Genomic DNA, 26,261 nt, shown 5'->3' on the forward strand with positions numbered 1-26,261 from the left:
GATAACTTTTCAACCCTTTTCAAGGGCTTTATGTTACCAAATACTTGAAAATTAGTCTTCACACCACTGTATTCAAAACAAACAGAAAAGGATGAAAGTACTAACTCATGATAAGAAGCAACAATCTAAACACAAATAAAAATCATTGGATTGAATTCAAAATCTTTAATATTTTGAACTTGAAGGTCACTAAATCTTAAGCCAATCAACACTTAAATGTGAAAGGAAAAGTCAATATTAAAGAACATGCTTGGAAGATATTATTGATAAGGCAAAATGAAATTAGAAAATATACGATAAAAGTTTTCTTAGATAAGAACTTCTCTTATAACACTTCTGTCAGTGGCCTGACTTCCAGAAACATTGCCTATTAAACACAACCTGTATAAATAGAAGGATAGAGGGCTTCAATTCTGGGTGTGGAAACTAAAAAAAGAAAAAGAAGTCTCTTTACATGAAGACTCTGTACCTACAACTATTATCTAAATCCACCTGAGGGAAAAAACAAAAAACATTTCTCACTAGCAGGAGCAAAGCAAAGGAAAAGATAATTATAGCTACATATAAATGAAAATTATGTGAAAATAAAATGCTTAACAACTCTCTGATGAAGTTCTATGAGATAAATGTTGAGTTTTTGGATATCAATTTGTAACTGCTTTGGGAGAGACGTTTTCTATGGTATCATGTATCTGACACTACAATGAAATTATGACTCAAAAAATGGTTTTAAAAAAATTTATCATCTATATGTCATCAAGCTAATTACTTAGACAACATCATCTCTTACACAGGCTCTGTCTAGAAAATTTAAAAAAGAAAGAGGTTTGATTTTCGTTTTTTTTCCTTACTTAAAGTTCCGCTAAGACTAAAGAAACCCTGAATTATTTCCCCAAAGGTTTCAAAGCAATTGCCTTAGTAAATCAAAAAATGCTTTCCTATCAGCTAAACCTATATTTTTAAAATAAAGGGTTATTTAAGATGACTTAACTTTTCTCAAAGGAAGAAGTAGAAAGTCACTTAGCAAAAATATTAATTATCAGAATTCTGGGAAACTGCCAAATTCTGGCATATCTGACCATCAAGTTATTACTAACACTATCTGGTAGAAGTAATGGCAACTCTTGAAGAACTTGTTATTTGGGCTTAAATTTTTACATGAAGAGAAGATATATAATTGTTGTGGAATATTTCAGAGGCCCCAAGCAGAAGCTACTACACTTTGCTATTTTTGAAAAAAAAAAAAAAAGAAGAAGAAGAAGATGAAGAAGAAGCACATTATTAACTTTGGGTGGTATTTAGTTCCAAAAATATCAGAAAGATGATGCCTACAATTGATATTTAATATTACATATTTACATTTTATTCATGGCCTATAAACTCTTCGATAACCCAGACTTCAGCTTTTCAACCTAAATTTTTCCAATTGTCTCAATGTCATAAAATTCTCTTTTCAATTTGGTTCAGTATATCTTTAGAATCTACTTTATGTAAGGATGAAAAAAATATTACCTTATATTTAGGTTAAGAGATCAATCTGGAGTCTACTGTCTGGGTTATAATCCTGGTTCATCTAATTACCAGTTATTTAATTTCTCTATGCCTTACTTTTATTTGTAAACTATACATAATAAAAAGCAGTATTAACACCTGCATCATAGCGTTGTAGTGAAACTCCAGTAAGTTAGTGCACATAAAATATTTAGAACACAAAATAAAAAGGAATGAAGTACTGCTACATGCTACAACATAAATGAACCTCAAATACACAAATGGCCACATGTCATAAAATATCCAAAATAGGTAAATCCAGAGACAGATGGTAAACTGGTAGTTGCCAGAATCTGGAGGGAGAAGGAAATGAGTATAAAATGCTTAATGGCTACTGAGCTTTATTTTGGAGTACGGGAAATATTTAGGAACTAGATAAATGTGGTTTTACACAGTATTATTATGAATGTATTAAAAGCCACTGAATTGTTCCCCTTTAGAAGGCTAAATTTATGTTATATGAATTTCCTCTCAACAAATTTAAATTTTAGAAAAAGTAATAAACTATTAACACTTTCAAAAAATAGGTAGAACAATGATGAGATATAAAAAGAGATCAATAAATGTAAGCTGTAATAATTATCCATGCCCCATGAACTAGTATAGGATACTATGTTACATTTCATAAATTCAAATACAGAGGTTTGGAGTTTTATGTTTACTTCAAAGTATTCATCTTAACAATCTTTTAAATTCAGCATAAAATTAAATATACCATGAACTCATTTCACCTAAAAAAGATACTCAGAAAATATATATGAAAATTGGCAACTAAGAATTTATTTTGTATATTTACTGCTGCTTGTTATCCAAGTTATGTTATTTTGATATACAGTGCTTATGTGTTAAACTATCTAGGGGAAAAAAATGGAGCTAAATCATGAAAAGTATAGATATATACACAAAATGACAACTAAATAACTATTCTATATTTAGTTCCACAACTAAATATTATATTTTTATACTCACATTTTTTAATAATATAATCTGAAAAATATCACTGAAAGACTCATATATATTTACAAATTCAATAGAGGGTCCAATTTGTGATGAATCAGAAAAATTCCTCATAATGGAGTACAAAAATGGGAACCAAAAACTGGACCAGCTCAGAAAAAGTAAATTTAAGAAAGGACATAAAATCATAATCAATTGTGATTTTTTCCTTTTTTGAGGAAAAAAAGTATAAATTGAAAAAGTTATTCATATGCCAAATTTGGAACATTTATACTATATTAGAGAACATATCTTCAAATGAAGAAATCATTGTAATTTCCCCAAATTATAGCAGCCAAGAAATCGAGTTTGAAAACCCTCCTCCTCAAATAAAAAAGCTATGATTTAATTTTTAAAAAAAGGGGGGGGGAGGGGGAAAGCTACTATAAGAAACCCTAAGGCATTTTCTACAAATATCTCAAAAGAAAAAACAAGAAATATTCCAAAAGTAAGAGAATAATTCATATTTTCCATTTCTTTAGTTCACATATTTGCCTTACTATTTAAAGGCAGTTGTCTTTCTGGTTTTTCAGTCATGCCTAATGTTTATTTTATAAATTTCCATAACATGCGCTACAAAAGGTTTCTGATGGAAATTATAAACAATAAAAAAATCATTAATTTTAATACAAAATTAAATTATTAGAATAAACTTTCAAATATATGTTGATATCAGTCAAAGAATTCGGGCATGATGCATGTAACCTTTATTGGTTCAAAAATACAGAGTTTAGGTCAAGTTTCTTAAAGCAGCCAAATGTTTAAAAAGTGGGGAAAAAAACAAATACATGAAGTAATTTATGAATAAAAATAGTTAAAATGAACAAGACTTGTGCAAAATAAAACATTCTACAGATTCTGTATCACACATGCAAAGACAGAAAGAAATACAGAAAGACAGAGAGAGACACAGAAAGAAAGAGAGAAACAAAACAAATAAATAAAGAGTACCACTCAGTTGCTCTGGGTAGAGTGCCCTGGCATCATCGTTGCTCATGGCAATCTAAAACTCTTTAGGCTCAAGCAATCTTCATACCTCAGCTTCCCGAGGAGCTGAAGCCATAGGCGTCCACCAAAACTCCAGACTAATTTTTCTATTTTATTTTTAGTAGAGAGGGGGTCTCACCTTGTTCAATCTGGTCTCAAACTCCTGAGCTCATGCAATCCACCTGGCTCAGACTCCCACAGTACTAGGATTACAGGCATGAGCCACCATGCCCAGCCCATGCCAAATTTGTTAATGGTATTACACCAAATATACTATGATAAAGAGCTCTCTAACTATATATTATATAAAAATAATTTGTGTTATCTTTTTCTGTAAAGATCTTAAAGCAAAAATGTCAGCTAGCTTCCTGAAATGATGTAAATATGATTTACCCTAAACACAGAGATGTGATTTCTGACATTTTATGAGTTCTATAAATCTTTGAATAAAAGTTCTGGAGATGAACAGTGGTAATGGTTGCAGAGTAATATGAATGTATTTAATGCCACTTACAGATAGTTAAAATGGTAAATTTTATGTGTATTTTACCACAGTAAAAAAAATTTAATGTTCTGGAAATGGATGACAGTGCTGGTTGTATAATATGTAAAATAATTAAAATGGTAAATTTTATGTATATTTTACAATTTTAAGTGGGGTAGGTTTTTCAGTAATTAGTTTCAGTCTGAATAATTTTTAGAGCAGGTCAGAAGACAGATGCTAAGAGGCTTCTGAATACTTTGTAAGTAAGTAAACCACACTACAGCTAACCAGGACTCCTAAGACAGTCTCTGCCTAGCAAAGGTATTACTGCCCTTCAACCCACTGGCACTGCCTAAGTCTAGCAACCATATAAAATAGCTTATCCTACTTTCACGGTAGTAAGTGATGAGCTCATTTAAAATACAGCACTTGATGTCTAGGGCATGAGCATGTTATAAATAGAACATACCTTAAATCTACTTTCCCCATGGCTAATAACAAGCACTTGGGCGGCACCTGTGGCTCAAAGAAGTAGTGCTGGCCCCATATGCCGGAGATGGCAGATTCAAACCCAGCCCCGGCCAAAAAAAAAAAAAAAAACAAGCACTTAACACCCTCAATCACATTTCCTTCTACCCGAATAGTGCCTTGTTTCATTATTTATCACTCTTGGCCCCACTCCTTTAATCTTCTCCCTTGGATCCTTCATCTCATTTTAAAATCAAATTAAGTCTCATCATATTAAAATTGTCCCTGGACCTTGATATCCTGAAATTTCCCCCCAATTTCTCTCTTCCTTGCTGCCAAACACTTTAAATAGAGTCTACTCATGCTGCTTCTACCTCCTCACCTGCTATTTATTCCTTCAGCCTTCAAGAATTGAAGTCTGCCCCACCACTTGACTGATGATACTACCCAAACTAAAAGCAAAAAAGAAGATAAACATTTGTGAAAGACCATCAATCACATCCCCCTTAAATCTCTTTTCTCCTCTGGCTGAAACTCTCAAAATGCTCTTCTTACTCTCTGGCCTCTTTTTCACCTTCTTCCTCCAAATCTCCAAATATGGGTACTTGTTATTCCATCCTTCATCCTTTTCTTCTCTCAAAAATAGAAACTTTTGAAAACTTCTCTTCCTGTAACTTTGTAAAACATCTTAAAATGCAGAATACCATCAGCATAGGGGGTACTAGGTCAGGTAGTTGGAGAACAATTCCACATACCCAAATAACTAAGCAGCTAGCACTAGAGGAATGCTCCCTACCACACACACATGTATCAGTGTTCAAGGTTAAGAAGACCACATTTGTATTTTTTGGCAAGTGAAATACATTTTAAATGAAAAAAACATTTAAAATGTTTTCTTTTTAAAATGATTGTACTGCTAGAAGGAAGTATCTAACAATCCGTTCATTATCAATTGCATGTTTTCTGATATGGTTAATTATTTAGGCTTGATGCAATCATTCAGCTGGTTAAAACTGCTTACTGATACAAAGTTAGAGATAGGATGTATAAATTGAAATGTAAATATCAGTTTCTTAAGGCGAAAAAAACACTTTCCTCTAACAGTTTTTAAAATCCTATGTAAAAATAATATTTGTAGAAAAGAAATAGAAAAAAGAAATCCATAGAGAACTAACATGCCATACCTTAATTTAAAAGCTATCATCAGAATTAATTCTTAAAAAGCATAATTTATGATAATTAATGGATAATATGAGTATGAAAAATTAAAACAAGGACATTTTATATACTTTAGAATAATGACTAATAATGGCATCTTCACTTGTTGTTCTCTTTTGTCTTAGAGAAAGAAACTACTCACTTTCTTTGCCATAAAAGCAGAATGTTTATGAAATTATTTCATTTAAGCAAATTCTTAAAATATTTTTAAGACTCAAAAACATAAGGACATAAAGAAGTGATTAAGATACAGTGCTAAATAAAACACAAAATAATAAAGCAATATAATCTTATGATTCAAAAGAAAAAAAAAACCAGTACATTCTCACAGGCATAGCAGACAAAGCAAACAAGACTATATATCAAAAAGTTAACTGTAAATCTCTAAGTACAAGTGATTTTTATTTTCTTCTCCTACTTTCCTTTCTTCCTTTACACCTTTCTTTCTTTCTATAACAAACGTACATTACATTTATAGAAGAGTTTCTTAGAAGAATAAACTCTATATATTCTGTTCAATTTTTGCCTTTCAATTTATACTTTGACAGAGTAGAAAAGGACCATCTTCCAAAGCTGTGCAGTGAGACTTTTTAGCATTGTTCTGATGTACCTGATTCATCAACAAATCCTGTTAATACACTACTCACTATTTTCACTGCTACTATGAAACTCATCAAGTCACCATCATCTCTTGCTTGCATTATGCAAAAGTCTCCTAACTGGTGGATGTGACTCCACCCTTATCACCTTTCTGGCTCTTCTCATGTCTCTCTTCTACTCAGAAATCCTCGGTAACTTTTCATTTCATTCAGAATTAAAGCCTAAGCATTGACTACAGCCTTCAAGCCTCTATAATTTGAACCAGGAGCCACCATACCCCCCACTTAACACCACTGAACTTGCAATTAGTTGTCTCAAACTAGCATATTCTACACCCAGAGAACCTAATTTCTTTCAAATTTTTATTCAAGTATTACCTTCTCAGTGAGACCTTCACTGGCAATCCAACACAATATATCCACCACCCTACCCCACCCTATCTCATTTCCCTGCTTTATTTTTTCCTACTGTAATACTTATTACTATCTGACTAGATATTTCTTTTCTGTATTATCTCTCTCTCTCAGTAGAATATAAACTCAATAAAGAGAAATGTCCCCCCCCTTTTTTTACTGCTGTATCTCTAGCACCTAGAACAGTCGTCTCGCACATAGTAGGTGCTCAGTGATTATCTGCTGAATGAATAAACAATCTCCAGCAAAACCACAAGCTCAAAGCCACAGCTTTCCAGTCACTGTAATAGCGGGCTTGCTGAATATTACCAAAGGACAGCAGCTGACTTATTAGTATTCTTAAAATCAATACCTAGAAATGCCCTTACATAGGACTAGAAAACTGAACAAGAGGTACCTTAAACAACTCTGTACCATCTAGGATCAAAGGTACTCTTGAGTTCACATTGCTGTTTTTGTTGATACTGTCTAAAATCATATTGTTGCCCTTCTAATTTTTCCATGAGAATATTCAATTCCAGTCTATGAGACTGGATATAAAACTTTCCTTACGTATAAACAAAAAACTAGCTGAATTATCATACTATTATGCACCTGAGTATCTGTTATCTAAAAGACCTTGGGATTGTTTATAAACATCAATCAATGCTATGCAAAAAGAGCTAAGAGGGGAAAAGCAATTAGATACTGTGAGAAAATGGAGGCAATCAGAAGAAATACAGTCTATGGTGGCAGTGACACAGCTAAGCAGGAGGTATGGATAATCTGGGTAAGTGCCATGGAAAAATAAATATCATGATTGGACTTGAGGCAAATGGAAACAGTTCAAATTGGCTTCATACAGTACTCTGTGGAACATATGATGTCCATATGTCATCATTAGCAACAAACTGAAACATGGAAAATAACAAAAGCCAATGCTATGATGGCTATAAGAACACACCCAATGCCAGCCTCTCTACCACACCACAGCAGCGTAACTTACTACAGCTGCCAGGTATGCCGGCTAAGAAATCAGAAGAAAAAAGAAAAGAAAGGAGGAAAAGACTAACTATAAAATGGTCTCTTTCCCTACAGAAGAAAAAGTTGGGATCTATACTAGAAAGTGGAATGTGGCCACAATAAAGGCTGAAATGTAACACAAAATTTTCTCTGTAGACAGTTTGCAGAAGTCATCAGAATTAAAGAAGGTATAGTTTTATCTTAAACTACAAATACTTTAAGATCCAGAGAACTAAATAAAATGAGAGAGAAACAGGATGGACTAACTTCCAAATAACTTCCAATAATAGATGCGATAGAAATCTATTCTGTTTCACGTTAGTGTTAAGAAAGGCTACCAAATTTCCTTCCTATACTCTCTAATCCTCAAAGCAATTCATCCTTCCTTAATATGTATTCATAGCTGATAGGCTTGGCCAGGTGTGGTGGCTCATGCCTGTAATCCTAACACTCTCAGAGGCCAAGGTCAGTGGATCCTGCTTGAGACCAGCCCAAGCAAGAATGAGACTCCTCTAAAAATAGCTGGGTGTTGTGGTGAGCACCTATGGTCCTAGCTACTCGGAAGGCTGAGGCAAGAGGATCACTTTAACCCAAGAGTTTAAGGTTGCTGTGAGCTATGCCACCAGAGCACTCTACCCAGGGCAACAAAGTGAAATTCTGTCTCAAAAAAAAAAAAAAAATAGGGTCGCTCCTGTGGCTCTAAGGAGTAGGGTACTGGCCTCATATACCATAGGTGGCAGGTTGAAACCTGGCCACAGCCAAAAGAAAATAAAACAAATAAAAGATAAATAAAAACAAACAAACAAAAAAACAAAGTAGTGCTTAGGCAAGTGTCATGAAGGACCAATTTATATAGTAAAGCCAAAACTTATAAACTTATTTAAAAAATTGTGAAAAGCAGTATTACTATCCTAGTGCCCATCTGTGGTCCCAACCTTTTCAACCAATCAAAACAAAGTATTCCCAGCCAGATGAACTGCATAAAAATAATTTTAGTTCTAATTCAGAAACATATTAGCTGTCATTCACTCAAACTACATAATAATAAAATTCAGCAGTTAAAAATACATAACTATTTTATAGTAAATATCAATGTCATTCCCGTTTCAACTTGACTTCCCATTCTACCCCTAAGCCCCAAACTTGAAACCAACAATAATTTCTTGAGTAGCTAGAGTGTGGTTAAGGAAAGGAAGCTATGCTTGTTTGTATGGAATCTGCCATTTCCTCCCTGCCAAAACACTTGTTTAAAAAGTCATGTAATATTTCTATTAAATTGTAAATGCAGTCGACAAGGAAATGGCCTACTGGCAGTATATTACCTTTGTGGCAGTGCCAACGGGCCTACAGCAAAATAGTGCACATGATAATTTCAACATGCATTCCCAAGTAACAAAATTGCGCTTTACATAAATACCACAGAATATGAGCAAGATCCAGAAAAAGCAATGAAAATCTGCCCAAGCTTTCATGCTTGCCTATATCAATTGTATGTCATAACTAAAGCAAAATAGAAAGCATCTACATATGTTCAAGAAGCTTGTGAAGTTAGATCATATAACCCTGAGAAAACTATTGCAACTTAAATCTGTGTATTTCTTGTTAACCACTGTAACAACTCACTAATAAAAATGAAGAAAAACCATGGGTATCAAATGAACCAAAATGTACTAACTACATACAAGTCTTTAAAGATCATGAAGCAACTTATTAACAGGAACATATGTTCAGTGTAAGCCACAATTGTTGTGTTATAATAAATTACTTCTTCCTTTGATAGCATTCATTTGATTACAGAATTCAAGAGATACACAAGCCTTCCAATTAAAATGGTGACCTTCAGTTTATAAGTTACACTGTAATGCTTACAAAATCACCTCTGATCATTTATTCCTTTTCATTACATAGCACAACTACATGTAATTATGCTATTTAAATGATCCCAGATGTAATGAATATGGTGCTATTCACGGAAAAGTTATATTTAAAGCTAAATTAACAATCAAATAATCTGTAATTAATATAGTCTTCTAGGTTAGCTGAAGAATTCTATTCTCCAGGAATTTAACTAAAATGTATGTTTAAGTTGTAAATCAGGTATGTCTTACCTGTCTTCATTTTTTATAATGTCTGCCCAGACATAATTTCAAAAGCCAAATTTGATGAAGACAGTATTTCCTCAAAAATTTTATGAATTTTTAACTGTTATACACATGAAATTACAGAGTTAACACCTGCCCTTGGTATACCTCCTTCCAAACTACACACACCTAGCTATTATGTTTATGTCTTCTAAAATAAATACTAGCTTTGGGACTCTAGCACAGGGCAGTGCCTGTGGCTCAGTGAGTAGGGCACCGGCCCCATATACCGAGGGTGGTGGGTTCAAACCCAGACCCGGCCAAACTGCAACCAAACAATAGCCGGGCGTTGTGGCAGGCGCCTGTAGTCCCAGCTGCTCAGGAGGCTGAGGCAAGAGAATCACATAAGCCCAAGAGCTGGAGGTTGCTGTGAGCCGTGTGACGCCACGGCACTCTACCAAGGGCACTAAAGTGAAACTCCGTCTCTACAAAAAAAAAAAAAACAAAGGACTCTAGCACAAATGGTTACAATGACTGGTTTAAAATAAAACTTACTATTATCAATATTGTAAATCTACACACTTACCTTTAGGATACAAATCTTCAACAATGCTTAACAATTATATCCCCAACTAGCAAACCTAAGGTACTATGCACAGAGGTCAACACTAATGGTGCCCATTGGTGTTCTTTTTGATCACCTTCAATAAGGAACAGAATCTAAAATATCAAATAATAAGAATATAAGTTGCATCAATTTAAAATATAAATTTTAAATAAACTATGCTAAGTATGGTTTAAACAGCAATCTATAAGCAATGATAAACCTTTCAAGTTGTATTTGATTTAGCATTTAATTTCTTTCATTTTTTAGTTTTTCCACTGACTCTCATTTAAATTAGTAAGTATAACACTTACTATTGTAAAAAAGAAGAATTAGAGCTTAGCATATTTCAATATTAACATTACAGAACTATTTTTGTGATGGGAAAGGGAAAATAGCACATGTTCAACAAAAATACTTATTGGATGCTCTTATGTATAAATCACTATGCCTGATTCAATTAGACACACAAAGAGGAAACATACTCACATTTAAAACTTAGATCTAGGCTCACACCTGTAATCCTGTTTTTTGTTTTGTTTTTTTTTGCAGTTTTTGGCCAGGGCTGGGTTTGAACCCGCCACCTCCGGCATATGGGGCCGGCGCCTTACTCTGTTGAGCCACAGGCACCACCCCACACCTGTAATCCTATCACTCTGGGAGGCCTAGGCAGTTAGTCTGAGCTCCTGAGTCTGAGAGGGAGTCTGAGTCCAGCCTGAGCAAGAGTGGCACCCCTCTTCTACTAAAAATAGAAAAAATAGCCGGGTGTTGTGGTGGGCTCCTATATTCCCAGCTACTCGGGAGGCTGAGGCAAGAGGATCGCTTGATCCCAGGGAGTTTTATGTTGCTAAGAGCTAGGATGCCACAACATTCTACCCACAGCACAGAGCAACACTGTCTTAAAAACAAAACAAACACCACTTAGACCTAGTAGGGAAAATAAGACTATGATAACACACAGACATAAAAAGTGCCATAAACAAAGTTACAGATCCAGCCTGAGAAAGAGGAGGGAGGGAAGAAAAAAAGGGAAAAAATGGTATAGATAAGGAGATAGGAGAATTCAAAGGAAGAAATAAAGAAGAGGTATAGATAAAGTAATAAAAGAATTCAAAGAAAGAAAATATTTTTTAATCAGTGCAACAAGGAACTCTGCCAGTAAACAAACTTACCTAAAACTACACTTTCCAGTAGTAAAAAAAAAAAAAAAAATACATGGGATGAAGGGGGAAGATCACAGATATCATATACATACATATTTACTGATTCAAGATTAAAATGCAGAACTGTAATATGCTGTGATAAAGTGCAGAACTGTAACATGCTGTGATAAAGTAAACAGTAATGAAAACAATATCCTAAATATATAACAAGAAACCCTCTTAAGGGTCTCATATTAAGAGTCAGAAGTTTCCATCATTTTGGGTCTTCAAGGAGTCATTATTTACATTTAATAAAAACCATCAACTATCTTACTAGAAAAATAAACATCTGCATAAACACCAACATTTAAGTGTAATTTCATGTGGTCCACTGACTCTGAATTATCTGCCCAAGAAAAAACTCATTCCATCCTCTTATGAATCCTATTTCCTATCACTAGGCTAATACACAGTCTAGGTAAAAATGAAGTAGAAAATACGTTCAACACCATTGGAAAAGAGAGAAAATACATCTTTGTCCTCATGGGCTCATTATTTCCAAACTCTTTCCACAAGAGGCTGTAGAAATCATCTCAGCAGCCATAATCAGAAGCTTAAAAGTTTTCAGCAACCTACCCTGGCTGGCAATAAATTGACACTAAGCAGGTTCAGGAACAGGAACAGTAACTCTTTTGACACTTCTGTGGTATTAAGTAAGGTCCTAATACCTCCCATCTTACTGGATGTGCTTCAACGAAGTTAGGTGATAAAAACAATCACTTGATCCTTCCCATAACCAGAAGTTTCTTAAGTAACAAAAATAAATATTATTAAACAGGTACCTTCAGTAAGTATTCTAATTTATAAGCTCATTATGAGGCTACAAAAGTAACTTTATGAAGCTACCTAGGATTTATATGATATTTAATATTTTACAAGTATTGTTTATATACATGATCTCTTTTGATCCTCACAAATAACTCCACAAAGTAGATAGAGGAGGATCCATTATAACTAATACACAGATAACAAAACTAACTCGGGACTCACAAGAATGAAACACCAGGTCATACTACTATGATGCAGCAACTACGCAAGCATTCCAAAATAGATAAAATTCAAATTTCTAAAGCCTGGTTCAGTCATAATTGCTCTACAAATAAACTCAAGTTAAAACCACTACTGGGTCAGATAACCTATTTAATGGATCTGAACTGCCCATTTTTTAAGGAAAAGAATGAAACAGAATGGAAGAAGAAAATGCTGTGATAATATAGAAATCAGAGAGGGGGCGGAGACAAGATGGCTGACTGCAGCCAGCTTTCCACAGAGGCTCCCATCCAAAAGGAGAGTTAAAGGACAGAAATTTAGCAAGTAACCTGGTGGATTAGAGCTGCACCAAGAAAGTAGGTTGAAGAACACACATCAACCCCGCTGGGGCAAGCTGTGACCCCAAGGATACAAACAAAAGGTACAAAATCCATCACTAAGGGGACGGCAGTCCCTTCCCCCATGAAAACGACTCGGAGTACTCCACAAACAAACGAGCAGAGATCAAAGATCCTCCCACTACACTCCATGGGAGAGACCCTCTAAAAATTGGACCTACCTCCCCTACTAGGGTGCCACGGCGTTCTCCTGCCAGGCATAAAACTGTATAAAACTATATATATTCTCTACCTGCAATTCTGAGCTTCCAGAACTCCCCTCCACTCCCACTCTGAGGTGTGGAGACCTGTCCCCCAGGAGTCCAAATTCTTGGGTGATTTCTCAAGGGGTGTGCACAGGGCCTGGGCTGCTGCTGCACAGTGCTAATTCTGCGGCACAGGAGTGAGGAGAGGATGGTCAGCTGAGAGGGAACGATGCCAGAGGGGCGGTGCCCCGAGTTGCAGAGCAACAGCCAATTTTGGCAACACTAAGACTCACCCCGGATATTCCGAAGCCACACACCCTGTCTCTCTAGGCAACCAGAGGAGGCCAGGCATCTTCTCACAGGGCAACCACCGTGGAACAGATCTGGGACAGAAACACCGGCCCTGTCAGTAAAGGGTTTGCCTGAGACGGTACCAGCCTGGGTGCAGCATGGGGACTAGAAAACGTACACGCAGAGCCGGGACAATCCAAGGGCAGGGTTGACCCAGAGGACTGCTTTACTGAGCCTAAGATGCAGCCGGCCCTCAGGGGATCGTCAGATTACAGACAAAGGAATGCAGGAAGCTAGAACTGAAACCTGACCATCCTGCAAATACAAACCTGCACAACCAAACACAGGGCCTGAGGTGCAAGTTCTGGGAACTCAAAACACCTTCCCTTCTGCAGGGGAATGTAGCAGGTACAGAAACAAATTCCCGCAAACTTGTTCTGTTCTGTCAGTAACATCAATCAGGGGCAGGGCTAGAACTGAGTGAACAGCCCCCAGCCTCCACCAAGCAACCAAGGCTGTCAGGCCTCACCTCCACCTGCTGGATAGAGGCAGAGAGAAGTGGCCTGGCTGAGCAGATATAGATTTCCTTGTGATTCAGGCAGGCGCAAACCCCTGGAGTATCTGCTTATTGGAGGCAACTGGGTCACAGCTCTGCAGGGTTATCAGTGACTGGGTGTGCCAGAGGTGAAAGGTGGGGAAGGAGGCATCAACCTTCCCAGACTAATCTATTTGCTGGGTGGGACCTCCTGGCTTCATGGAGCACCGGACTAAGTCATATTTGAGTTGTCAGCAGACCCCTACAATCTAGTTGCCAGAGACCTTTTAAACTCTCCCACCTGAGACAGGTGCTGACTAAACCAATTGATTTGGACCATTTGAACCGAAACAATCACCCAAGGACTATCCAAGTGGTGCCCTGGGTGTGTAGTTGTAGAAAGGTTTGATTTTCCTTTTCCAATTGTTACCTGTGGGGGGTACAGTGACTCAATTGCTGGTATTTCTTCACAGCTGAGACTTCAACCCAGAGTAACAGTTTCACTAGGGTCGGACAGAGACCAGCTGAAAACAACACAGAGCCCCTTAGCCCCACCACACAAAACAGGACCCCAGTTTCTCAGGCCATAGCACTATAAAGGTCATTGACAAAGCTCCAGGAGAAAAGTCAAATGGTGTAAAATAATCATGTGGCGAAATTAGCGGAAAAACTCTGGTAACATTAATAACCAGAATAGATCAACCCACCCAAGGAAAGATATGGCAGGTGTAACTGAAGATCCCATTCATAAACAGCTGGCTGAGATATCAGAAATCCAATTCAGAATTTGGATTGCAAACAAGATTAATAGAATGGAGGAAAATATGGATTTATAAATTCGAGGAGCAATTCAAAAGTCGGAATTAGAAATTTGAGGAGAAATTCAAAAGTTGTCTCAAGAATTCAACAAATTTAAAGACAAAACCAGCAAAGATTGTCATGCGCTTAAGCAAGAATTTGCAGCCTCAAAGATCTGAAAAAATACAGTAGAATCCCTCAGTAACAGAGTGGAGCAAACAGAAGAAAGGATTTCTGACCCTGAAGACAAAGCTTTTCAACACCCCCAAACTCTCAAAGAGGAAGGGAAGTGGACAGCAAAAACGGATCATTCTCCAGAGAGCTCTGGGATAATTCGAAGAAGACTAATATATGCCTCATTGGAATCCCTGAAAGCGATGAAGTGGCTTCAAAAGGCACAGCTCTTTTGTTTTCATAAAATTATGAAAGAGAATTTTCCAGACATGCCAAGAGATTCTGAAATTCAGATAGCAGACAGTTTCAAAATCTCAGCATAACTAAACCCGGATAAGACATCCCCCAGGCATATCATAATTAACTTCACTGAAGTTAATATGAAGGAGAAAATTCTGAAAGCAGCCAGACGTAAGTAATCCATTACCTACAAAGGGAAGAATATTAGAATGACTGCAGTTCTCTCTGTTGAAATATTTCAAGCCAGAAGAGGGTGGTCATCGAATTTTAATCTACCAAAACAAAATAACTTTCAACTCCGGATCCTGTATCCAGCTAAACAGAGTTTCACTTATGATGGAGAAATTAAATATTTTAACGATATTCATATGTTGAAGAAACTTGCCATAACCAAACCAGCTCTTCAGGATATTCTCAGACCTATCCTCCATAATGACCAGCCCAATCATATACCACAAAAGTAAACTCACTCAGAAATGTTTGATCAAACTCCAACTTCCACAGTGGCAAAAGGATTAAAAATGTCCACTGTAATTTCGAAAAACTCAATAACCCAAAATTTTACCAGACTTATCAATATTCTCCATTAATGTGAATGGATTAAACTGTCCTCTAAAGAGGCGCAGGTTGGCTGACTGGATACAAAAACTCAGGCTAGATATTTGCTGAATACAAGAATCACATCTTACCTTAAAAGATAAATATAGACTCAGGATGAAAGGATGCTCGTCCATATTTCAGGCAAATGGTAATCAGAAAAAAGCAGGGGTTGCAATTCTCCTTTTTTTTTTTTTTTTACCAGGGCTCGGTTTGAACCGGCCACCTCTGGTATATGGGGCCGGCGCCCTACTCCTTTGAGCCACAGGTGCCGCCCTGGGGGGTTGCAATTCTATTTGCAGACAGAATAGGCTTTAAACCAACAAAAGTAGAGAATAAGAATGTTCACTTCATATTTGTTAAGGGTAATATTCAATATGATGAGATTTCAATTATTAATATTTATGCACCCAACCAGAATATGCCTCAATTTATAAGAGAAACTCTAACAGACATGAGCAACTTGATTTCCTCCAGCTCCATAATAGTCGGAGATTTCAACACTCCTTTGCCAATGTTGGATAGATCCTCCAATAAGAAGCTGAGCAAAGACATTTTAGATTTAAACCTAACCATCCAACATTTGGATTTAGCAGACATCTATAGAACATTTCATCCCAACAACACTGAATACACATACTTCTCATCAGCCCACGAAAATATACTCAAAAATCGATCACATCTTAGGTCACAAGTCTAACTTCAGTAAATTTAAAGGAATAGAAATTATTCCTTGCATCTTCTCGGACCACCATGGAATAAAAGTTGAACTCAGTAACAAAAAGAATCTGCATACTCATACAAAAACATGGAAGTTAAATAACCTTATGCTGAATGATAGCTGGGTCAGAGATGAGATTAAGAAGGAAACTGCCAAATTTGTGGAACAAAACAACAATGAAGACACGAATTATCAGAACCTCTGGGATACCGCAAAGGCAGTCCTAAGAGGGAAATTTATAGTACTGCAAGGCTTTCTCAAAAGAACAGAAAGAGAGGAAGTTAACAACTTAATTGGACATCTCAAGCAACTGGAAAAGGAAGAACATTCCAACCCCAAATCCAGTAGAAGAAAAGAAATAACCAAAATTCGAGCAGAATTAAATGAAATTGAAAACAAAAGAATTATACAACAGATCTATATATCAAAAAGTTGATTTTTTTAAAAGGTCGATAAAATAGATATATGTTTGGCTAACCTAACAAGGAAAAAAAAGAGTAAAATCTCTAATCTCATCAATCAGAAACAACAAAGATGAAATAACAATAGACTCCTCAGAAATTCAAAAAATCCTTAATGACTATTACAAGAAACTGCATTCTCAGAAATATGAAAATCTGAAGGAAATTGACCAATACTTGGAAGTACGTCACCTTTCAAGACTTAGCCAGAATCAAGTGGAAATGTTGAACAGGCCAATATCAAGTTCTGAAATAGCATCAACCATACAAAATCTCCCTAAAAAGAAAAGCCCAGGACCAGATGGCTTCACATCAGAATTCTACCAAACCTTTAACGAGGAACTAGTACCTATATTACTCAACCTGTTCCAAAATATTGAAAAAGAAGAAAGACTATCCAACACGTTCTTTGAAGCAAACATCACCCTGACCCCCAAACCAGGAAAAGACACAACAAGAAATGAAAATTATAGACCACTATCACTAATGAATATAGATGCAAAAATATTCAACAAGATCCTAACAAACAGAATCCAGCAACACATTAAACAAATTATACATCATGACCAAGTCGGTTTTATCCCAAGGTCTCAAGGCTGTTTCAATATCCATAAATCTATAAGTATAATTCAGCACATAAACAAATTAAAAAACAAAGACCATATGATTCTCTCAATTGATGTAGAAAAAGCTTTTCATAATATCCAGCATCCCTTCATGATCAGAACACTTAAGAAAATTGGTATAGAAGGGACATTTCTTAAACTCAAAGAGGCCATCTACAGCAAACCCACAGCCAATACCATATTGAATGGAGTTAAATTGAAATCATTTCCACTCAGATCAGGAACCAGACAAGGCTGCCTATTGTCTCCATTGCTCTTTAACATTGTAATGGAAGTTTTAGCCATCACAATTAGGGAAGAAAAGGCAATCAAGGGTATCCATATAGGGTCAGAAGAGATCAAACTTGCGCTCTTCGCAGATGATATGATTGTATATCTGGAAAACACCCGGCATCCACTAAAAAACTCTTCGAAGTGATCAAGGAATACAGCAGCGTCTCAGGTTACAAAATCAACATTCATAGATCGGTAGCCTTGACAATAGTCAAGCTGAAAAAACAGTCAAGGGCTCTATTCCACTCACAGTAGTGCCAAAGATTAAATATTTGGGAGTTTATCTAACAAAGGACGTGAAAGATCTCTATAAAGAGAACTATGAAACTCTAAGAAAAGAAATAGCTGAAAATGTTAAGAAATGGAAAAACATACCATGCTCATGGCTGGGAAGAATCAACATTGTTAAAATGTCCATACTACCCAAAGCAATATACAATTTTAATGCAATCCCTATTAAAGCTCCACTGTCATACTTTAAAGATCTTGAAAAAATAATACTTCATTTTATATGGAATCAAAAAAAAAAACCTCGAATAGCCAAGACATTACTCAGAAATAAAAACAAAGCAGGAAGAATCATGCTACCAGACCTCAGACTATACTATAAATTGATAGTGATCAAAACAGCATGGTACTAGCACAAAAACAGAGAGGTAGATATATGGAACAGAATAGAGAACCAAGAGATGAATCCAGCTACTTACCGTTATTTGATCTTTGACAAGCCAATTAAAAACATTCAGTGGGTAAAAGATTCCCTATTTAACAAACGGTGCTGGGTGAACTAGCTGGCAACCTGTAGAAAACTGAAACTGGACCCACACCTTTCACCATTAACTAAGATAGGCTCTCACTGGATTACGGATTTAAACTTAAGACATGAAACTATAAAAATACTAGAAGAAGAGTACAGGGAAAACCCTCAAAGAAATCAGTCTGGGAGAGTATTTCATGAGGAGGACCCTCCCCCCTACCCCCGGGCAATTGAAGCAGCTTCAAAAATACACTACTGGGACCTGATCAAACTAAAAAGCTTCTGCACAGCCAAGAACGCAGTAAGTAAAGCAAGCAAACAGCCCTCAGAATGGGAGAAGATATTTCCAGGTTATGTCTCTGACAAAGGTTTAATAACCAGAATCCACAGAGAACTCAAACGTTTAAGCAAAATAAGAACAATTGATCCCATCGCAGGCTGGGCAAGGGACTTGAAGAGAAACTTCTCTGAAGAAGACAGGTGCACGGCCTACAGACATATGAGAAAATGCTCATCATCCTTAATCATCAGGGAAATGCAAATCAAAACTACTTTGAGACATCAACTAACTCCAGTAAGATTAGCGCATATCACAAAATCCCAAGACCAGAGATGTTGGCATGGATGTGGAGAAAAGGGTACACTTCTACATTGCTGGTGGGAATGCAAATTAATACATTCCTTTTGGAAAGATATTTGGAGAACACTTAGAGATCTAAAAATAGATCTGGCATTCAATCTTATAATTCCTCTACTAGGTATATACACCGAAGAACAAAAATCACATTATAACAAAGATATTTGTACCAGAATGTTTATTGCCACCCAATTCATAATTGCTAAGTCATGGAAAAAGCCCAAGTGCCCATCGATCCATGAATGGATTAATAAATAGTGGTATATGTACACCATGGAATATTATGCAGCCTTAAAGAAAGATGGAGACTTTATCTCTTTCATGTTTACATGGTTGGAGCTGGAACATATTCTTCTTAGTAAACTATCTCAAGAATGGAAGAAAAAGTATCCAATGTACTCAGCCCTACTATGAAACTAATTTATGGCTTTCATATGAAAGCTATAACCCAGTTATAACCTAAGAATAGGGAGAAGGGGGAGAGGAAGGGGAGGGAGGGGGGAGGACGCCCGGAGGGAGGGTGATTGGTGGGATTACGCCTGCGGTGCATCTTACATGAGTACATGTGAAACTTAGTAAATGTAGAATGTAAATGTCTTAACACAATAACTAAGAGAATGCCAGGAAGGCTATGTTAACCATTGTGATAAAAATGTGTCAAAGGGTCTATAAAACCATTGTGTGGTGCCCCATGATCGCATTCATGTACACAGCTATGATATATAAAAAAAATAATTAATTTAATAATAATAGAAATCAGAGTGGATCATAAACAGTAAAAATAAGTATACTGTTTCATGCATATTTTTATTCACTTGTGTGAGTGACACAAGCATAATGGGTCACAATGTGAAATGTACTTTACACTGTAGATGAAAAAGGTCTGAAGTATAAATGTTATCTTTCAATCAATAAATTATTTAAATTCTCCTTTAAGCTCTCCCACACAAATACAGAAAAATGTTGAGTTTGTCAGTATCCCACATTAAAACCTTTAAAAAGATGGATTATGGTTTAATTCCTTTTTGTTAAGTCTTATCCTAAGCAATACCTAATGGAAGCATGCCTTAAAAAAAAACTACAATTCATATTCATGTAATGGGTATGTCAGTAGGAAAATGATGATTGCTCCCTAATAGTTACCGAACTAATCATGTTCACAGAACATCTGGCAACACAACAGCAAGGTTTGAATACAGACTAAGAGTAGGAATTCCTCTTCCCCTGTAAGCCTCAGAGGTAACCCCAGCAGGCTCAACCAAGAGAAGTTGAAACCTGTTTATTGTGTTTTCTTTGCTTATACATCTCTTTAAGAATAACAACAACTCTGGACAGAGTTGAAACTGTCACTGTAATAAACCTTAATCCCCAATTTATGGTCTGGAATGCCTTTACCCCTAGGTTTATCAGGACCACGCCGCAAAAGCAGTCTTTTAAAAGAAGCCCAGGCCAGCTAAAATAACAATTACAACTGCAACAAAAAAATCAATAAATAAGTAGCTGGTGTAAGCCTAAGAGTTTGAGGTTGCTGTGAGCTGTGAAGCTACAGCACTCTACTGAGGGCGACACAGTGAAACTCTGTCTCAAAAAAAATAAAAATGGACTAAGGACATGAATAGACATCTTCTTTTCCCAAAGAAGATATGACAAGCACATGAAAAGATGCTCAACATATCTTGTCATCAGGGAGACACATATTAAAACCACAGTGAACTACTTCACACACTCTGTGATGACTACTATCAAAGGAAAAAAATAAGGAAATAAAAAGTGCCAGCAAGGATGTGAAGAAATTGGAAATCATCTATACTACTGAGGAAAATAGTAAGGAGAATCCTCAAAACATTAAACATAGAATTACTGTATGATGCGGCAATTCTTCTTTAGGAATATACCCAAAAGAACTAACAGTAGGGTCTTAAAGAAGATGATTATGTACTCATTTCATGTTAGCATTATTCACAACAGCCAAAAGGTGAAAGAAATCCATGTGTCCATTAACAAATGAATGAATAAACAAAACGTGTATATATATATATATATATATATATATGTATGTATGTATGTATACATACAATAAAGTATTATTCAATATTATTGTTTAAAGAGAAGGAAATTCTACATTATGTTACAACATGGAAACGGGTTTTTAAATATCCACACATAAAAGGACAAATACTGTATAATTCTGCTTGTATGAGGTACTTAGAATAGCCAAACTCGGAGAGACAGAAAATAGAATAGTGACTACAATATACCGGGGCAAGAGAACATGGAGAGTTACTGTTTGATGGTACAGAGTTTTAGTTCAGAATAGTAAAAAGTTTTGCCCCTATTTCTTACAAGTCTAAGCAAGAATAGGTTTCAAGCAGACCTGGAGCCTAGACATGGTAAAATATATTAGTCTGAGAAAATGACCAGGAACCCAAATCCCAATTCACTCAGTCCAAAAGTCACCACTGCTGTTCTGGTGTGTTCCTATTATGTGTACCTGGTGGAGAGGGTCTGAACCCTGTGAGAACAGACAAAGGGAATTTCAGAAAGACTGAACAGGATGCTCACTTAGTCAGTCAACAGCAACAGCAGCTAGGTACTCCCCTGGTTATGGATGGAGGCTAGGGAAGTGTGCCTGTCACATCCTAACCTTGTCTCTAACTTTGTTCTAGATAGCTACTTACATGCAATAAATTGTATAATATTCTTTACTTATATTAAAAGAACTAGCATTCTTTGCTCATCTTCATCCCACTGTGACAACTGGGTACTTCATCTCACTGGGTACTTCATCCCACTGTAGATGCCTGGTTATCTCATTAGCTTATATTGCTACAAAAAAACTGGGTGGGAAACAAAATATAAAAAAATTAAAATCTGTCCATATTTCCTGCCAATTTGTAGGAAAATGTAGAAAGTTTGTAATATAATTATAAAGATTAGATGATATGGTTTATAGATTTGTTATTTTTACTAGCCACTCCTCCACTTGCACAAAATTGGAATACAAATGCAGAGGATATTTCCTTGGTGGCTAAGCAAAAATGTAAACCAGCTTTAGTTCCTATCTTAGCTCTGCCACTGACAAGTTGTATCATCTTAATAAACAACATAATTTTTCAAAAATCCAATTTGTCCATTAAAATGGAGCTTAAGATATTAATTCATATAGTTCCTACAATAAATAAAAAATTTTAATAAAAAAACTTCAAAATTTCACTCATTAATTTTCATAACCTACCATCTTTCTCATGCTTTAGCTACCACTTTATCTGCTCCCTAACCTCACTGAAAAGAAATTTTCATTTAATTAGTTTAGGGTAGGGTACAGGCTTCAGAATTTTTTTCAAAGCTCCTTAGGTAACTGTTAAGCAGCAAAAGAGGAGAATACTGCCTCTTCTTTGATCTTTCCATTACCTTACATACATTTTTCCCTCTCCAGACTATATCCCATTGGTAACCACCTGAACTACTCTCTCAACAGCATCTTTAAATCTCTGGGGTTCCATCCTTCTAAGACATTCATTAAAACACAAATCCTGGATATTAAGGCCAGCAAGTGCTCTACTCCAACTGCTAAGCACTGCTAGAGAAAGGACCACAAACTAGAATTGATAACACTACAATTTGTCACCAATTTAGCTGGGCTCTCAACAATCATTTTTTTCTTTCTGGGACAGCTTTTTCTTTTATCCCCACCAACTCCCCACCAAACTACTGTAAACCTTAAAGAAATCCTGAAGATTATCAATTATATTAAATTTCCACCATTGAATGCATATTTTTTAACATTCTATGTGACAAAGTGGGAAAATATGCATCAAGTATTTCTTTGTGTATCAAAGAACAATGATTATCTCAAAAAGAAAAAAGCACCTGTGTAACTGAGCTACAAGTAAAACAAGCTAAAACTCTTTCTTTGAAGAACACCACTTTTACTCAAAGAAAAATCAACAGAAAAGCTAGTGTTACACGAACTTGGGTATTTGACAGAAATTTTCTCAAAAATAAGTGAAGTAAACCTGCCATTTCGAAGAAAACAAAAAACAGTATTTGTTACCAATGAGAGTTTGAGCTTTCAATTAAAGATCTGAATTTTAGAAAAACTGTATTTGCTACATGATATTCACAGCTTCCCTATAGTCGTAGTTAAATAATCTGTAAGAATACATAAATACAGCTTGGCACCCATAGCGCAGTGGTTATGGTGCCAGCCATAACCCTATGAGGCTGGAGGGTTCTAACCAGGCCTGAGCCAGCTACAACAACAATGACAACTGCAACCAAAAAATAGCCAGGCGTTGTGGCAGGCGCCTATAGTCCCAGCTACTTGGAAGGCTGAGGCAAGAGAACCGCTTAAGCCCAAGAGTTTGAGGTTGCTGTGAGCTGTGACATCACAGAACTCTACTGAGAACGACATAGTGAAACTCTGTCTCAAAAAAAAAAAAAAAACAAGAATTCTGAAATACGAGAAGTTATGATGGCATTTAAAAAGAAACTTAAAAAACTATATTGTATTTGAAAAAATTATATTGTATTTGGAAATGCATAAAGCAACACTTAGTAAACTGTCCAAAGAACTATAGAGTAAAAAACTACCTATATATAAATTATGAAGAAAAAGATAAATCTACTTGTGGTGACTTTAAAGAAAGACTATACAGAGAAATAAAAATCTGAGTTGGAACATAAAAAATAGGTAGGAGTTAAACTGACAAACAAAAGTGAACAAGGCATCTTAGGAAGATTATAATATTTTTATCTATTTTAATATTTCAATATTTAAGATTTCATATTTTATCTAGTCTTTAAGAAAAATACTATCTTCTGGTATATTTTAACTATTTCATCACATATTAATTCAAATTCCCAAATAATATTTTAAGATACTTGAAGGCAAAGGGTCATATATTACAATTTCATGCTATCTGCTAGAGAGATTATTAGCACAGAGTCAAATTTAGTATGTTGGACCACTTGGATGGGAAAACAAGATTAACATAGGGAGGCAGCAGAATGGTAATAATAATTATTATACTGTAATGTAATCCCCATGGTAAATCTTAGCTCTGGAACTTAGTTAAATTGCCTTGGATAATTAACCTTACCAATTCAAACTCAAATACATCAAGTTTGCGGATTACAAACATCCTAACTAAAAGTACCGCAAATAACTAAGGATTGAGAAGAAATGAGAATCTGTGTTCCTGTTTTTAAGCTAACCTTGTTATTTTTCATATTATTTTAAAATAAATAATGCTATTTATATTTTTCGTGTCAACAAAAGAAATTTATTTATACAAGGAAGGTGATACAAATTGCACACAATTGCATTACTCAAAGAAATTTCTCTTGAAAGTGTTTCCATACAGCGAACAGATTTGTATGTATTTTCAATATAGTACCTATTACCTATATTATTTAAATTTAACCCAGCACTGTAGTAACAAATTTAATTCCAATTTATTCCTCTTCAGATATCATAGAGGTATTACATTATTTGCATTAATGAAGATACTGCATTATTTTTCTTCCCACCTATTTATATCACACATTCTTCCAGTCATCCTGATATTATACTCTCTTTGCTACAAACAACACACAAATACACTCTTCCCCACTTCATTCCTATTATCTTCATTGATAGAAACTATAGCCACTAGGGGGCAATAATTATACAAAGATAAATGTCCTTATCTATGATGAATTGGGATTCATAGTAACAAAATGAATCTATATTATCACAAATCCTGAAGCATAGACATTATATTTAAATACACAAATTTCAAACTCATAAATTATCCCAGAAAAGAAGACAACAGAAGTGTATAATGGTGTTCAAAACAGGAATTCCATTTTATCAGTAAGTAATAACTAAAACAATAAGCCTAATTCCCTATGGATACATAGCAATATTAGAAATCAGGATTTCTGGGCTGGGAACAGTGGCTCATGCCTCTAATCTCAGCTTTAGGAGACCGAGGTGGGAGGATCACTTGAAGCCAGGAGTTTGAGACAATTTTAAACAACAAGCTGAGACCCCCATCTCTACAAAAATAAAAAATTAGCTGAGCTTTGTGGCATGCACCTGTAGTCACATCTACTTGGGAAGCTGAGGCAGAAGGATCACTTGAGTCCATAAGTTTGAGGTTGCAATGTGCTATGACAGCACCACTGCCTCATGCCCAGGCAACATAGCCAGATCCAATCTCAAAAAAAAAAAAGAAAAGAAAAGAAAAAGGGAGGAAAAAAATCAGAATTTATTAATATAATCCTCAGACCAAAGAAGATCAAGGAAAGAAACAAAAATATAGAAAGGTATAAATTTCAGGAAAAAAAAAGAATAAGAATTGATTTCTTCAAAGTCTTCCACTATCACATTGTGAAAATAAATTGAAGAAGAAAGAGGATTTCCAACTTTCTTCTACTGAAAGGCAAGGAAAAGTGTTACAGGTATAATTTTGGAGGGAGGAAAGCAGTGATTGCAGAGATAATTATATCCTTCAGTTCTTTTTTTCAAAATTAAGAATTTAGGGGAAACAAGTTAACAGTCATTACTTTTTGACAAATACTATTACTATTTTAAAACTGCAACACAAGATCAACATTTTTAGTAAACCATAATTCTCTTACCCTCATTGGATGTATATCAGCATAAGGAGGTTTTCCTTCAGCCATTTCTATAGAAGTTATACCAAGCGACCAGATGTCAGCCACACAGTTATATCCTATTTCTTGAATTACCTCAGGAGCCATCCAAAATGGAGTTCCTATCACAGTATTGCGTTTTGCCATTGTATCCTGTAGTAACATTACACAGATATAAATACTATTACCAAAACACAATGGCAATCTGTATGCCAAATGTATTTTTAATAAAACAAGTTAAACCCTCCAACATCACAGATTATATCTGAAATTAACAATTTTGTTAGGATCCCAGTAAGTTATAACACAAAATAGTTAAAATTTTTGAAT

General features: G+C 35.6%; 1 protein-coding gene across 2 annotated transcripts in view; it reads right to left on the reverse strand.

The window, feature by feature from the left end:
• STK3 (serine/threonine kinase 3) overlaps positions 1–26,261 on the reverse strand; it is a 393,987-nt gene that overhangs the window by 223,309 nt on the left and 144,417 nt on the right. For both annotated transcript variants that reach the window (XM_053559237.1, XM_053559238.1), the window contains exon 6: positions 25,917–26,084. In XM_053559237.1, coding sequence (XP_053415212.1) covers positions 25,917–26,084 — 168 coding nt within the window. The remainder of the gene's footprint in view (positions 1–25,916; positions 26,085–26,261) is intronic.

Source organism: Nycticebus coucang, chromosome 13 (assembly GCF_027406575.1).
Source record: "Nycticebus coucang isolate mNycCou1 chromosome 13, mNycCou1.pri, whole genome shotgun sequence".
NCBI classification, from domain to species: Eukaryota; Metazoa; Chordata; class Mammalia; order Primates; family Lorisidae; genus Nycticebus; species Nycticebus coucang.